This window comes from Epargyreus clarus, unplaced genomic scaffold, assembly GCF_041222505.1.
Source record: "Epargyreus clarus isolate Ecla_fem2 unplaced genomic scaffold, WU_Ecla_fem_2.2 ptg000017l, whole genome shotgun sequence".
NCBI classification, from domain to species: Eukaryota; Metazoa; Arthropoda; class Insecta; order Lepidoptera; family Hesperiidae; genus Epargyreus; species Epargyreus clarus.
This window is the reverse complement of record NW_027332225.1, coordinates 13800990-13813626: the sequence shown is the minus strand read 5'-3', so window position 1 is coordinate 13813626 and position 12637 is coordinate 13800990. Positions and strand designations below refer to the sequence as shown.

General features: G+C 34.7%; 1 protein-coding gene across 1 annotated transcript in view; it reads left to right on the top strand.

The window, feature by feature from the left end:
* The window catches only part of Chsy (Chondroitin sulfate synthase), a 78809-nt gene extending 68554 nt beyond the window's left edge, over positions 1-10255 (top strand). Inside the window, exons 3-6 of the mRNA XM_073082332.1 lie at positions 2741-2921; positions 3696-3853; positions 4516-4717; positions 5484-10255. Coding sequence (XP_072938433.1) covers positions 2741-2921; positions 3696-3853; positions 4516-4717; positions 5484-6640 — 1698 coding nt within the window. The 3' untranslated portion in view covers positions 6641-10255. The remainder of the gene's footprint in view (positions 1-2740; positions 2922-3695; positions 3854-4515; positions 4718-5483) is intronic.
* The last annotated feature ends 2382 nt before the right edge of the window (positions 10256-12637 follow it).

The following is a 12637-nucleotide window of genomic DNA, read 5'->3' as shown; positions in this document are numbered from 1 at the left end:
ATTTCTGTTTTGGACCAACATGTTTGTGTGTCTATGTGTAGCATCCACAACAAAGATATCCTTGTGTGGGTTAAAAGTATTTGTTGTATTTTCATTGATACAAAATATTTTCATTTTTTCATGTTTGTGTGTGTCTATGTGTAGCATCCACAACAAAGATATCCTTGTGTGGGTTTAAAATATTGAAGTGCATCAGATAAGCCGGTGCATTGAACGTTTTGTCGCTGTCGGGTCAGCGAATGTGACCGTAATCCTTGACTCATTCCATTCATTGTTAAAACTCCTACGTATCTATTAGTTGTTATTGTGTTTTTTTTAATAAAATTTACTTTCCTTGTATGAGGCCTTTGTATGTACATTTAAAAAAAGTGCCTCCACATTTTTAAATGTACATACAGATATTCATCTGTCCTTGATTTTGATATAAAGCTTTTTATCCAAATAAATGGTTTTTAGAAATTAATAGTGTACAATAAATAATTCTGGTTAATATCCTTTCGCAACTTTCCGCTACTCGACGAGAGATGGCGCCACGAGTTTTCTGAATCACACTATCGAAGCTTTCTAAACATTTTGTACATGTACAAGCTCCGAACTGAGACTGTCGGAGAACGGTCGCTCCCCGGGCATGATCACCTAGCCCGGCGGTAGATCTCCTTTTGCCAAACTCTGAAACAGCAAATTGCATAATAGACATTGTTGTGACTTTTCGCTATACTTAGAACGTTGGCTAGAATATCTCGGGAATAACATAACTATAACTCTTCTATTTAGCGTAAAGTACTGTTTAAATCGTTTCGTTCTCGCTAATGTTTTAATGACGTAAATTGTTTATCGAAAGCAACCTTGAAAAGCATTACAGCTCTAGCAGACACGCTGCTTTTAATATAGGCGAATCGCGTTTGGCGATTGCATCGATACTGCACTACTGCATCACGTTTTGATGGCTGCGTTTTGACGCGGTATCGAACTCGCGATTATGCAGACTGCATTAATGCTGTAACGCATTTTCGCATGTAGTTGCTGCATCGAACGTCCAAATTTAGTAGTGATTGGAGCTCAAACGTCGGTGGAGAGTAGGGTATGATAACTACATACGTCTATTTTCCTAGCATTATTGATCACTGATGCTAAAAGTAGTATGTCTCGGGGACCTAAACTTAACTTTAGAGCTACTAAGGGTGGGTTGCACCGAGGGCTTGTTTAAGGTTAACGTTAAAGGTAACTATAACTTTGCCAATAGCGAGGTAATCTAACAAAGAATTATTGTACAGAAGTGTTGGACCAAGTTATTTGTCATTTAAATTACTTTGTCTCACTATCACCACAATCTTTAGTCGACAAATACGGTGGTCTAAGACAATAATTTCTAACCGACCGTAATCGATCGGTTAACGTTAAGTGTTAGTTGAGACGTCGTGTTAACCGTAACAAAAATAGTGCAGCCCATTAATTATTTAATCGTAGATGTGACGGTTGGTTAGGTTAACGTTAAAGTTACGTGGTGCAATCCCTTCAATATAAAACAGCAAGTTTAAAGTTTTGGCACTGCACAGGGAATAGTACTGCATTATTAGATTTTTTCCTTATGCAGCTATAAAGCAAATGACCATAGCAGAATAATGTTGTTTACTTTATTTTCTTAAGTAAGTAGGTATAACGATGACTGAACATATTCAATGAATACTTGGAACTTCAAAGTAAATATTACTATTTTCTGACACTAAGAACATATTTTTTGTTGTACAAACATATGATTTTCCTTAAAATGTTAGGCTTTTAATGTCACTTATCTGGTATAGAGTTTTAAATAAAAAATATCCCACTTAGCTGCAACTTTATTGCATTATGACGTACACTTCTGATTATTTAAAAGAATGTGCGTATTAGAAATTAATTGTCACTTACTCATAATAGTGAAGGAAGACTTCGCGAGGAATGTTGACAGTGGGCTGACGACGCTATGCTCGCTTTTGTAGCATATGATAATGATACTATAATCCTAATACTAAAGAGATACTAAATTAAGGCGTTCCATCTTAGTCTGGAGGAGCAATACATCAACATCAGTAGACTAATTTTATTATTTTAACCTTCATTTAGGTCAATTGAACAGTTATTTATAGGCCAAATGTGCTTAACTTTATCTTATCTCCATACGCTAAAAATGTGTGTCACTTACGATACGGAAAAATAAAAAGCGTAGTAAAATAGGAACGTTTTATTACCAAGACCCATAGACAATATAAAGCTAGGAACACATGTCGGTGGATAACGGGCGGTTAAATAACCGCTGCGATGTCTTATGTGGAAATGTATGTAGATATGCATTTTACTGTGGTTAAATGAATTGGCCACATAGTCTAACGTGTTAATTAAATGCAGCAAAAGGCTTGCTAAAATTACTTAGACTTATGGGTTCACAATATTTACACACATCATATATATGCATTTCTGCGTACCTAGAGCCACTTCATTCGATTTAATTAGACTACGAGCGTTATCAGGTACTAAAGTTTTGTGAGGAGTGTACTGTAATACACTGTCGCAATTTAGTAATATATCATGATTGATAGTGTCTTCTACTAATTAACGACCGTTTAACGTGTGTACACAGCCTAAGGGTAATAACTATTCATGACAATATTACTGAAAGACTTTCATATAAATTTATAATATTGGGAGATCATTAAAACCAATAACAATAGTGATGTTACCTAGAAATCTTTTCTTCTTCCAGAATCTACATATCCAAGAGTTAAGGGAGCAGTCCCTTGACCTGCACAGGGATATAGCGGCCTCCCTTCGCGAGCTGGGCGTGGCACAGGATCAAGTTGCAGATTACGTGTTGCCTGGAAACGTCCCTCTGTTCCCTGTGAAGATGGGGGAGCCGGGGTACTTAGGGAACAACAAGATATTGGGTGAGAATATTATATTGAAATATTGTGATTTTGTTTTCTTCCTAGACGAATAGTTAGGAAGAAATAATTCGAACCACTTTACTTTTTTGTGTGAAGTAACAATTTTAGTAAGACTTGAGGGTCTCAGCCGATATATAGGTCAGTAGGATTGGAGATTTACCCGAAGTGGGCCACAGAGTCGTTGACCTTAAGTACTAAGTAAAACATCACGTGGTAAATACATATGCCTAACCACATCCTATAAACATCAACATAACAGCGCATAACACCAATGTTATAAAGCAGAAATGCATGTAGTGGTGGTGCCTTCGCGGTCGAAGGGTACTTTTATCCTATAGTATATGGTAGTGGTAGAGCTTCAAAAAAGGCCTTGCAATTCATAAGCATTCAGTCCAATTAAAATTAAGCAGCGGGCGTTGAATTGTGAGTAAATGTAACCGATGATTGTATTGCACAGAGTAACCAGTTGAACCAATTTCTGAACAAGTTTTGCAGATTAGGACACGTATCCTGTGTGTCTTAGGCGTAATCGCTGCGACACTGCTTTGTACGATTGTTACACAATAAACGAATAGTTTGCTTATTTCATTATCTGCGTATATAAATAAATTAAAATGAGTTATAACGATGTACCAAGTAAAGAGTTTAAGATACAATCTTTGGCCAGACAAAAACTCAATGACGTGTAGATTAGCCAAAACACAACTTGATTATTAAAAAAATATTACTTTTAATAATAATTAATATTTATTTTTTAATTCTCTTGACTTCCAGGAGCACCAATAGACATGAATCGGTATAAGGCGGACACATTGGAAGACATAGTCCCGTTCGATTTCATCAGCAAATCCATCTACTCCATGAGCCATTCCAACCCGAAGAGGCGAATAGAGGGCCCGTTGAAGGAGGCGCTGGATGACGTCATACGAGAGGTGAGCTTTTTTTCTTAAGATTTTGTGTGTAGTGTCTAAATATAAAAACTACTCACTAGCTCACTGAAAGTTGCCCCTGAAGCTAAAGTAGTTGGATGACGTCTTATGAGAGATGGTGACTTTTACTTTTTTAATGTTTTTAAACAGCTAGCCGGCAGCCAGCATAACTTGTGCATTACTTTGTGTGCTATTAAATAAGTATTTAGATTAGGATTCCAAGGATTAAACTTTGAGAAGGATTGACAATCCTTGAGAAAGAAAGCGACCTTGTCATCCATATATCAGTACTATGTAGATACTATGTATTTTAACATAATAGAAGTAATAAATGAGCATTCACTTCAACATTTGTTAACTGGTTATTGCTGTCCGTGGCAATCTGTAGCAAATTTTATATAGATCAAAGTTCTTCGGGCAATCGATCACAGATGCGTTGCTACTTCTAATGATTGCGTTGGATCGTCTCGAAAGAGTGAATTTGCCACCAACTTAACTTAGTATCGCTACACTGCTTCATTAACTAAATATTAAAGAGGCTGCAAATTTGCCATAGTGGCAAATTTGCAGCCTCTTTAATATTTACTCTTTAATATTTAGTAGAAGCATCATTAAAGAAACCACCAATTTTACCCTATTTATAAGAAGCTGTCAACAATTTCCAGGTGATGGAGATAATCAACGCGCCGTCTCGCCAGCGCGGGCGCGTGATCGACTTCAACGAGCTACTCTACGGGTACACACGGTTACAGCCGCTGCACGGTGTGGACCACGTGCTGGATCTGCTGCTGAAGTACAGGCGGTATAGGGGAAGGAAGATGACGGCAGCGGTGAGACGACATGCGTATCTGCAACAGTCTTTTACTGGTAAGTTGATGGAGCTCTTTTGTTAGTCTTCGTTTATTGTTTTTTTTTATGATATGGAGTTGTAGACGGGCATGCAGTCCTGATGGTAAGTGGCTACTGCCGCCCATGGACATTTGTAATCAACCCCGGATAGGATTATATTCTTACCTGTGGTCGGACATCAGCATGTCACTGGTAGGTTAATTTTTTATATTATAAGCATGCAGTCCTGATGGTAAGTGGCTACTGACGCCCATGTACATCTGTAATCAACCCAAGATAGGATAAGATATCCTTCCTGAAATCGGCCACAGATGTGCCACTACCCTCGAGGACTAAGCTAGAACGCCTCGGAAAAGTATGTGTCCCTTACCACACCCTTCAAACTCGAACACAGCAGCGCTTAACACTGCTCTTATGAGGCATAAATAGGCGTGGAGGTGGTACCGCCGGAGTTCAACCACATTGGAATCTACCACGTTCAAATGATGGCAGTTCGTCTGTAATTATTCTACGTTTATTGTGTTTATAGTGACGGGGTTTTTTTACTGGTAGGTTGATGATAGTTCTTCTGCATTTTGTTATCATCTATTGTATTCACTTTGTATTTTGTGAAATTATAAAAACTAAATTTTTCATAAATTTTCTAGTGCCATGCCAGGAAAATAATGGATTATGATTATTTTGATATATGATTAAGTTTGGTGGCAATTTCTTAGTTTTTGTTCATCGATGTTAACATACCAACGTAGAAAAAATAACTTTAATTGATTTATTACTATTTCAGGTACTGATTTAAGAGAATTACCCATGGGGGAGGCACCACCATCCGAAGATCCTGAAATATTAGGACAGTTAGAAAACGATGGCAAAATCGATCCAAGCGAATATGAAGACTTCGACGAGTCTAATCAGCAACAGAGCAGTTTCCTTGAAAAACTTAACGTTAGAGAAGCATTCGAAACTGGATTAATGAAAATACAAAATAATCTTCCGAAGGTACTAAAATGGTATGACAATGAGTATGAATACCCAATTTACGATAGGAGAATACATTTCATACTCCCTTTGGCCGGCAGGCAAGAAATCTTCGGGCGGTTTATGAAAAATTACGAAGATATAGTCCTAAAAAGCGATGAGGCTGTGACACTTATAGTCGTACTTTATTTAGATAGTAAAAATCCCTTAGATTACAGAAATTCCGAGCACCTAATTAATTATTACAAGGATTTGTATGGGAAAGATATAAGAATGATACAAATGGGCTCCACAACATTCTCAAGAGGTGCAGCGTTGACCGAAGGACTCAAATTGTGTTCAGACGATGATCTAGTGTTCTTCATTGATGTAGATATGATGTTCAATCACATAAGTCTAAGGAGAGTTAGGATAAACACAGTGAAGTACTATCAAGTTTACTTTCCAATAGTGTTCAGTGAATATAATCCAGATGTAGTTAACGGTGATGATTATAATAAATTTACATTTGAAACTCTCATGACTAATACAGATGTAGGTAAATACGTAGAAGACGCGAGTGGTGCTCCGAAAACGGACGTCGAATTAGCGAATTTAAAATATAGCAAAGAGATAAACGACGATTTCGGTTACTTTAGGCAATATGGTTTCGGTATACTTAGTATTTTTAAGTGTGATTTCCTAAGAGTTGGTGGGTTCGATTTAACCATAAAGGGATGGGGTATGGAGGATGTGCAGCTGTTCGAGACTTTGATCAAATCAAATCTAACAGTGTACAGGATCGCCGATAACAGTTTGGTGCATAAGTTCCATTCGGTAGACTGTGATAAGAATTTAGAGAAGAGTCAGTTCCTTATGTGTTTGGGGACGAAGGCGTCGACGTACGGTAGTGACAAACACATGACGTATTATATGTTGAACCATCCGGAAGTGCTGTGGCCGCAAGAGGAGAAGGGTGCTAGCTAGTACAGGGTTAAGTGTAGGTTCTCAAATTTGAAATGGACGAGATTTAATGACAATAAATTCTGTTCGAAGGGTCTAGTGCCAAGACAGAGACTTTCCCGTAATGTAATGATTGAGCCTATTATATTTACTATATAAGTAGAATCAATTGATGTAAATAAGGAAGTGTGGCTACAAAATTTGCATTAAATTAGCGCTGATATTAATACAAACAGAAGACATTACAAACACGCACACATCTAAAGATATTGTATTATTTTGATTGAATGTTTGTGGTGACACAAATAAACTAAATGAATTAGCAGCTTACTGATTAAAGGTTCTTTTACAACTACAGACATTCAAAATATCAGACACTTATTTATTTATATCGTAACACAGCTGCCCAGATGCTGACAGACCTATTCTGTAGAAAACTATACTGCCACATTACGTGTCTGACACGGTCAATGTCTGTAGATATAGATAAACCTGAGCTACCTAATAATCTCAGGGTATGAAAAGGTATGGTATCACGGGAGTACGTTCCAAATTAGTTAATGTTTCTTATAGTGCAATTTTGAAGTTACAATTCCTTATTGATTAAATTTTGATGACAATTTCAATTTGTGGAATTTTAGAAACTTTACATGAGTGAAATGAGCTTGTAAATGTAAATAACTTCTATGTGATTAGAACGGCTCTCCATAAACTAGGTCGATGTAAAATTGTAATTTTATTTTGTAAATTGATTTACATTAGTTAAGGCGAAGTAATGCATTTGATTAATTAAATTTCCTATTCGAGTGCATAATTTTAATTTATTTTGTATTATTAATTTACATCGCGTTGACCAATTTTAATTAGTTCATTTGAATGTCCATAATTTTGGATGCATTTATAATTACTTAGCTTTTATGAAAAGTGTTCCTAGTGTACAGTTATGTTCCCATACTATCATTGCATGTCCTTTTTATTTAAATTCCTGTTTAATTAAGTTTGGATAAAAGCATCATTTGTTAAGTTATAGCAGTTTTTACTTTACTTAATTTATTTATATCATTTACAGTAAATAATAATATTATTTACAGTAAATTTTGGATGTCGAAGTAGTTTCGTTCAGTCTATACTCGTATTTTTATCGTAATTATTGCTGACTTTTCTTATTAATAAGATTTTTTTATTTTTATAAATTCAGGAAATGAAGTAAATATACATGAAAGTCCCACCCATTGCGTGAGATTGTCTATTAATAACAACAGAAGAAAAAATTGAATATTTGTCACTTCCATTTTAAGAAAACTGACTACTTCGAAGAATGCCACAAAATTTGCCAGTGATACTCAAATAACGGCAAATAACCGTAGAAAAGTTGATATTTGAATCGCCTTTAACAACATGTAATATTTTCAATTATTAAAAATCATCCTAAATGTTTTTTAATAGTTGTAAGTATTAGCTAGTTCAGCGAGACATTTAAACTAGGCCTACTGTTTTATATACGTTATTTATAAAAGCTTCAGCAAAACTTTTATTTTCAGCTCAAATTTAGATTATGTTTATTTTAAGTATAGTCCGCGCCAAACTGCTAGTCCGCGCTGAAGTTGTTGCGAGCAGGTGTAGTTATACAATTCGCTATGGCGACGCGATTCATTTCTATATTCAGAGCGGACTAGCAGTTTTACGCGGACTATACTTTAATACAGACCTGATACTGTGTTTATCAAGTAATAACCACCATTTTTTTTTCAAAATTTGTTAGAAAACGGCAAAACCAACTTCATGGAGATGTAATGCTTTATAAACGTAATTCGGTGCTCGAAATAATACTCGATAGCGTAACAATGATTTTACCTGATTGTTTAACAATTGGAAGAACTCATATATATCATAGGGCCGAATTATGGAGATTTCTGTATTAAAATACTCTAAAAAATCCTTAACCTTTCTCATTTTTACTGCAAAACATCGATACATGTTTAAACCGGCTTTGTATATATAAACTGTCTGTAAATAAATGAATGTTTTATAACAGCCCTCTTTAAAAAGTTAGACAAAGTAACTCAGATGAGGAGTTTTAATTTTTGCATATCCTTGTGTCCGTCTGTCTCGCTTTCTTGTATTTTTTACAGTTTATATAATTTAGTACGTTCTAAAAGTTCCATAAAGCGTCCTTTTTAAACTATATAATATTTTAAATAATTTTTTTAGACAATTTCGAAGGGATTTTTAAAATAAAGTAATGTAATATGCTTTTGTACTGCCATTTTATTAATACAACGGCCTGATTAAGTTTTTAAAACATTTTACATGAAAAATAAAAATAATTTATACAAAATTACACATTTAAGACACCAAAGATTTTATTTGGAAAACATTAAATCAATTTTAAAAAAGGTATTTCAAATGGTTGTAAATAAGAAATTATAATTTGTTTTTTTTTATTGTTTCATTTTCTTCTATTCAAAATATTGTCTTCCCTATTTTTAAAATTAAAGTTTAGAATTAAATATACCTACTAAATTTACAATTTTATGACGTTACCATTTATTTTTTACACGTTGAATGTTTTTATAATAGACTTGGTATTTTGTATGACGGTTGTAATGTGTTAGAATGACAAAATTTATAGTTATATAGCAAATAGAAAACTTATCGTTTTCAAATCCATAATATCGTAACGTTTTGTCTTAAACTAAATATCACTTTAAAATTGTAAATATAATAAATTTATTTTTTATTACGTAATTAATTGTTTAGCATTCAATAGTTATCAACAATAAGTATATAATCATCCTTCTTAATCCGTCTGAATATCTTTTGTCATTCCTTTCCTTTTGTCATTAAGTTTGTATAAAAGATATATGATTGAGCATATCAATGAAAGAATTGCTTGTAGAGCGGCTTGAGGGTGATAAATTGTGAGTGACAGTGTAATTAATTTATCATATGGTGCAAGAATCTTCATTAGTTCTGAAATAAAACAATTGTCCTTCGTGTTACTTTAGTAATAAAATTTTAATCGACACTTGCAACATAAATGCCAACCAACTTCATTTGTTTGGTTAAATTAATGTCAAAAATTGATAACTATACATTTTTCGCCAGATAAATCTATAAGATAAGCCTAGAAATAAAAAAATAGGCATAAATTATAAAATTATTTTGACAAACTCAAACTTTTATAAAAGATGTTACAATTATGCATGGTTTTCTGAAATAAATATTCACTATACAACAACAAAATAATATCAATTCATAATGTTCATTCACATAGCGTTAGATTCATGTCAAGTGTTTGCGTCAGTTTTTGATGACACTTTTAAATTGTGATTGTGAAAAAGCATCAATGACACAATCAAAATAATATTATACATAAAATATATTGTCAATTGCGATTTACCATTCTAAGCAGCTCTAGTTTGGTCATAATACGTATTATAATAAGTATTTGTGTAATTGTAAATTCTGTAAATGTTACATTGTGCTCAGGAAGTGCCAATAACGTAGTGCTAAGTAGGTAATTGAATGATGCGAACTATTTTTGTGTTGATATTATTGTTTTTTATTAAATGATGTTTCGTATTGTGATTTAATCGTGATGAGTGAAATAGGAATTAAATATATTTTTCTCATAAATGTTTTCTTTCTTTTTACACTATCCACGAAAATTCACTTGTTTTGATATAAAACATACTCTCATGTAATTTTTTCCACTAATTTATCGTGGTGGAGTATGCTGGAAGCTAACTTCAGCTGTAGAAAGAAACCTGTGCCCAGCAGTGGGAGATTGAAAGGACTGCAGCTGATAATTTTGGAAATTTAGCCCCTTGGATTGGTGAGACGTCATGATACTTCATGTCAGGTTACAGTACCATATAATCGTAATATATATATATATATTATATATATATATATATATATATTATATATATAATATAGGAGTAGCAGACGAGCATACAGTCCACCTGATGGTAAGTGGCTACTGCCGCCCATGGACATCTGTAATCAACCCCAGATAGGATTAGATATTCCTACCTGAGATCGGTCACAAATGCACCGCTATCCCTTAGGACTAAGCTGGAACGCCTCGGAAAAGTCTGTCTCCCTTACCACACCCTTCAAACCGGAACACAGCAGCGCCTAACACTGCTGTTATTAGGTAGAAAGAAACAGGTGTGGCGGTGGTGCCGCCGGAGTCGAACCACAAAGGGTTCTACCACCTTCGAATGTATTTTATGTAAGATTTAGCCATACTTTAGCATTTGAAATATTGTTTTAATAGAAACACGTTTTCCTTAATTTAACCTGACTTTTTTTCAATTTTACATTGTTTCTTGCCTAAAAACGTGTTCTTACATCAAACACGTGTCATTTATCTCGACCCGCCACTCTAAATGTTTCCCACAATAAATTGATCCCCCAAAGAGTCAAAAATTGCATGGTTGATCGGAGTCGCGTCAATTATTTACAAGTGGATGTCAAAAGGTTTATAAATAAGTAACAGAAAGTAACATATTTACAACACTACAATTGTCATTATAACACCATCCACAGTAATTGAGAAACAAAAGAGTTTCACTTTTAATTCTAGGTGGCACTTGCGGCAGATGACACTTCACTCTAGGCCAGTGTTTCTCAATCTGATGAGTATGAGGAAGTGTACGACTTAACAATATATTATAAAATAAAGTGCGGCTGGTCTGTCTGTCTGTAAATATATCAATGATTATGAATACTACTCAAAACATACTCCAACATACTCAAAATATACCTAGACTTAAATATTATGAAAAGGATTTTGAGGTTGTACGCCAATTGACAGTGTGATTCATAATTAAGGTTTAGGCGTATTCTTCATTAGTGTTGTGTAAATTGCTTTAGCCAACTAGTCATCAATATAATGTACAAGCTTTACACAAGAGGTCCATAGATATCAGTTTAGTCACTGTGTTATCTGATTTCTGTACAAAATTGGAAACTGCTTTATAAGTTCGATATTACTTAACAATGTAAATATAACATAACAAACACCACACCATACAACCATACCATACCATACCATACCATAAAAGACGAATTAAAATCAATTAAAAAAGTGTCAAAAATACAATAATAACCACCAAATAATTTTACCCAAAATTTTGACATATACCATAACATCAAAAGTTGAGAGCCGCTGTACTTACATTAATGCGGCAATTAACGAACTTTCACACGGACAACGCGACCATTATTCCGCGGGTTGCGATACATGGGCGCTCTGAATCCTCGGGAGCACCGTCCGTTACAAAGCATTGTATGGCGTAATTTTATGTAACGATAGATATAACGATTAGTGGGATTGCGTGGATTTCGTAACGTGATGGTGCCGACCACCGGGTCGCGTGGGGCCATGACACCGGGCTTGATAGCGGGCAGCGAATTTTTTGTTTAGTTAAGTGACAGCCTAGTGGCTAAGAAACTCCGCCTCTTGATCGAAGGTTCCGAGGACCTCTGATTTTTCAAAGTATGCGAAGTCTACCAATACGCACTTGGCCAGTCAGTGGGATGCGAGTCGCCTCGACTTAGAATCAGTGCGGTCAGGTCAGTTCAGCCATAGAGAGTCAGCAGAATTTATTTGTGGGTGACTGGATAACGTTTTTTCTTCAATTGGGCGGGCAATTAACTTTTGTTTTCTTTAACCAATTTTCAGAGGTTAGCTCAAAATCGTGTTACGCTTCTTTAGTTAACTTTATACCTACTGCGCAATTTTCAAAAGTTTGCACATACTTTGCCTAATCGCTATGTTTAATAATAATAAAAAAACTGTGACAATGATTAATAACTCAATATAATGTTTTTGAAGTTTTTATTACAAGATACAAGAAAAGCCCTCTATCAAAGCCGGTAATGAACTGGTGATAATATTAGTGTTACAATTATTATATCACATTTAGGGAAAACAGACCAGCACAGCTTGTAAGGTACAACCTTATAAGGTTACAAACGTGTAAGGTATCTAACAAAAATTATAAGTAT